Source organism: Elephantulus edwardii, unplaced genomic scaffold (assembly GCF_000299155.1).
Source record: "Elephantulus edwardii isolate Elephantulus edwardi_28Jun2011 unplaced genomic scaffold, EleEdw1.0 scaffold00126, whole genome shotgun sequence".
NCBI classification, from domain to species: domain Eukaryota; kingdom Metazoa; phylum Chordata; class Mammalia; order Macroscelidea; family Macroscelididae; genus Elephantulus; species Elephantulus edwardii.
Genome location: NW_006399876.1, coordinates 2,365,048 through 2,366,228, shown reverse-complemented (window position 1 = coordinate 2,366,228; position 1,181 = coordinate 2,365,048). Strand labels below are relative to the sequence as shown.

Here is a 1,181-nt window from a genome sequence, read left to right as displayed (position 1 = left end):
GGGGTAATGACCCTGGCAGGGCAGCTTTCAACATCTGAACACCCCAACCCAGTGGCCAGCAGTGGGAGTCATCACCCAGGGGGGTGGATTGAGGAGGGGCCCCCACTCCACTCTGACCTCATTGGGGTACACAGATACTGGAGTGAGATAAGGGCCCTTCCCTGGCTCCTGGCCCCATCCCTCCTCCACATGGCAGAGATGGACCCTTCTAGAACATCCTGGGTCCCACTGGACGTAACTGGAGGTCTAGGCATGAGGGAGGGCCTTAAGTGAGGAAGGATGGGGACCCTTTCCCGACAGCATCCACCACATGTTACCTGGTAGGACCTGCAGGGACATCTCGTAGAGTCCTGATGCGCTGTCGTCCAGTTCTGTCTTTATCTGGATGGCATGGCCCTGCCCACACAGCCCCCTGGAGGGGCTATGCCCACTGCCCCACCCCGTGAGAGCAGCCCCTGGTCCCATAGCTGATTCACAGGCTGCCATCGCCACCCGGTGTCTGTGCGGATGCAATTAGGTTTAATGGGACGTTCGCCCACCCCACTGCCCTAGGCGCTGCAGGCGGGAGCAGAGCGGAGGGGCGCTGGGGAGGAGGGGGGCAGGGGCTCTGACGTCAGCCTGGCCTATAAGAGGCCCCGGCCAGAGGGCTGCGGAGTTGGAGCTGGACCTTGCCGCGATGCCCACCCCCAACACTGCCTCCCCGCAGGCCAAAGGCTTCCGAAGGGCTGTGTCTGAGCTGGATGCCAAACAAGCTGAGGCCATTATGGTAAGAGGGCAGGGGGCTGTCTGGGCAACAGGGCCAGTGTGGGGTCTCAGCATTCGGTTGAGGACCTGTGTCCCCATCTGCTGTGTATGTGATGGTGTGTGAGCCCAGAAGTGGGGTCTCCTGGGCCAGTCCCTCAAGGTCCTGCACCTTGAGCACAGGAGTCAGGGAGGCACCTGCCTGATTCTGAAGACGGGACCCCCGAGAACAAGACCTGAGGTCTCAGAGCCTGCTGGCCCTGACCCTCCCCATTGCCTGCTCAGCAACAGGGTGTGGGAGCACCCCAAGTCCTGACTGACCAGAGCTGAAGAGAGCTGGAAGTAGAGGTGGGAGTCAGACAGAGAGTGATGCAGACTCCAGGCAGATTTCCTCCACCCACCACCCAGCCCCCAGTGACCTGTCCACCACCCAGCCCCCA

The 1,181-nt window shown here is 61.8% G+C and overlaps 1 protein-coding gene across 1 annotated transcript in view; it reads left to right on the top strand.

Moving 5' to 3' along the window:
- Window positions 1-676: 676 nt before the first annotated feature.
- The window catches only part of TH (tyrosine hydroxylase), a 9,902-nt gene continuing 9,397 nt past the window's right edge, over window positions 677-1,181 (top strand). The window contains exon 1 of the mRNA XM_006893369.1: window positions 677-766. Within this exon, the coding sequence (XP_006893431.1) occupies window positions 677-766 (90 nt within the window). The remainder of the gene's footprint in view (window positions 767-1,181) is intronic.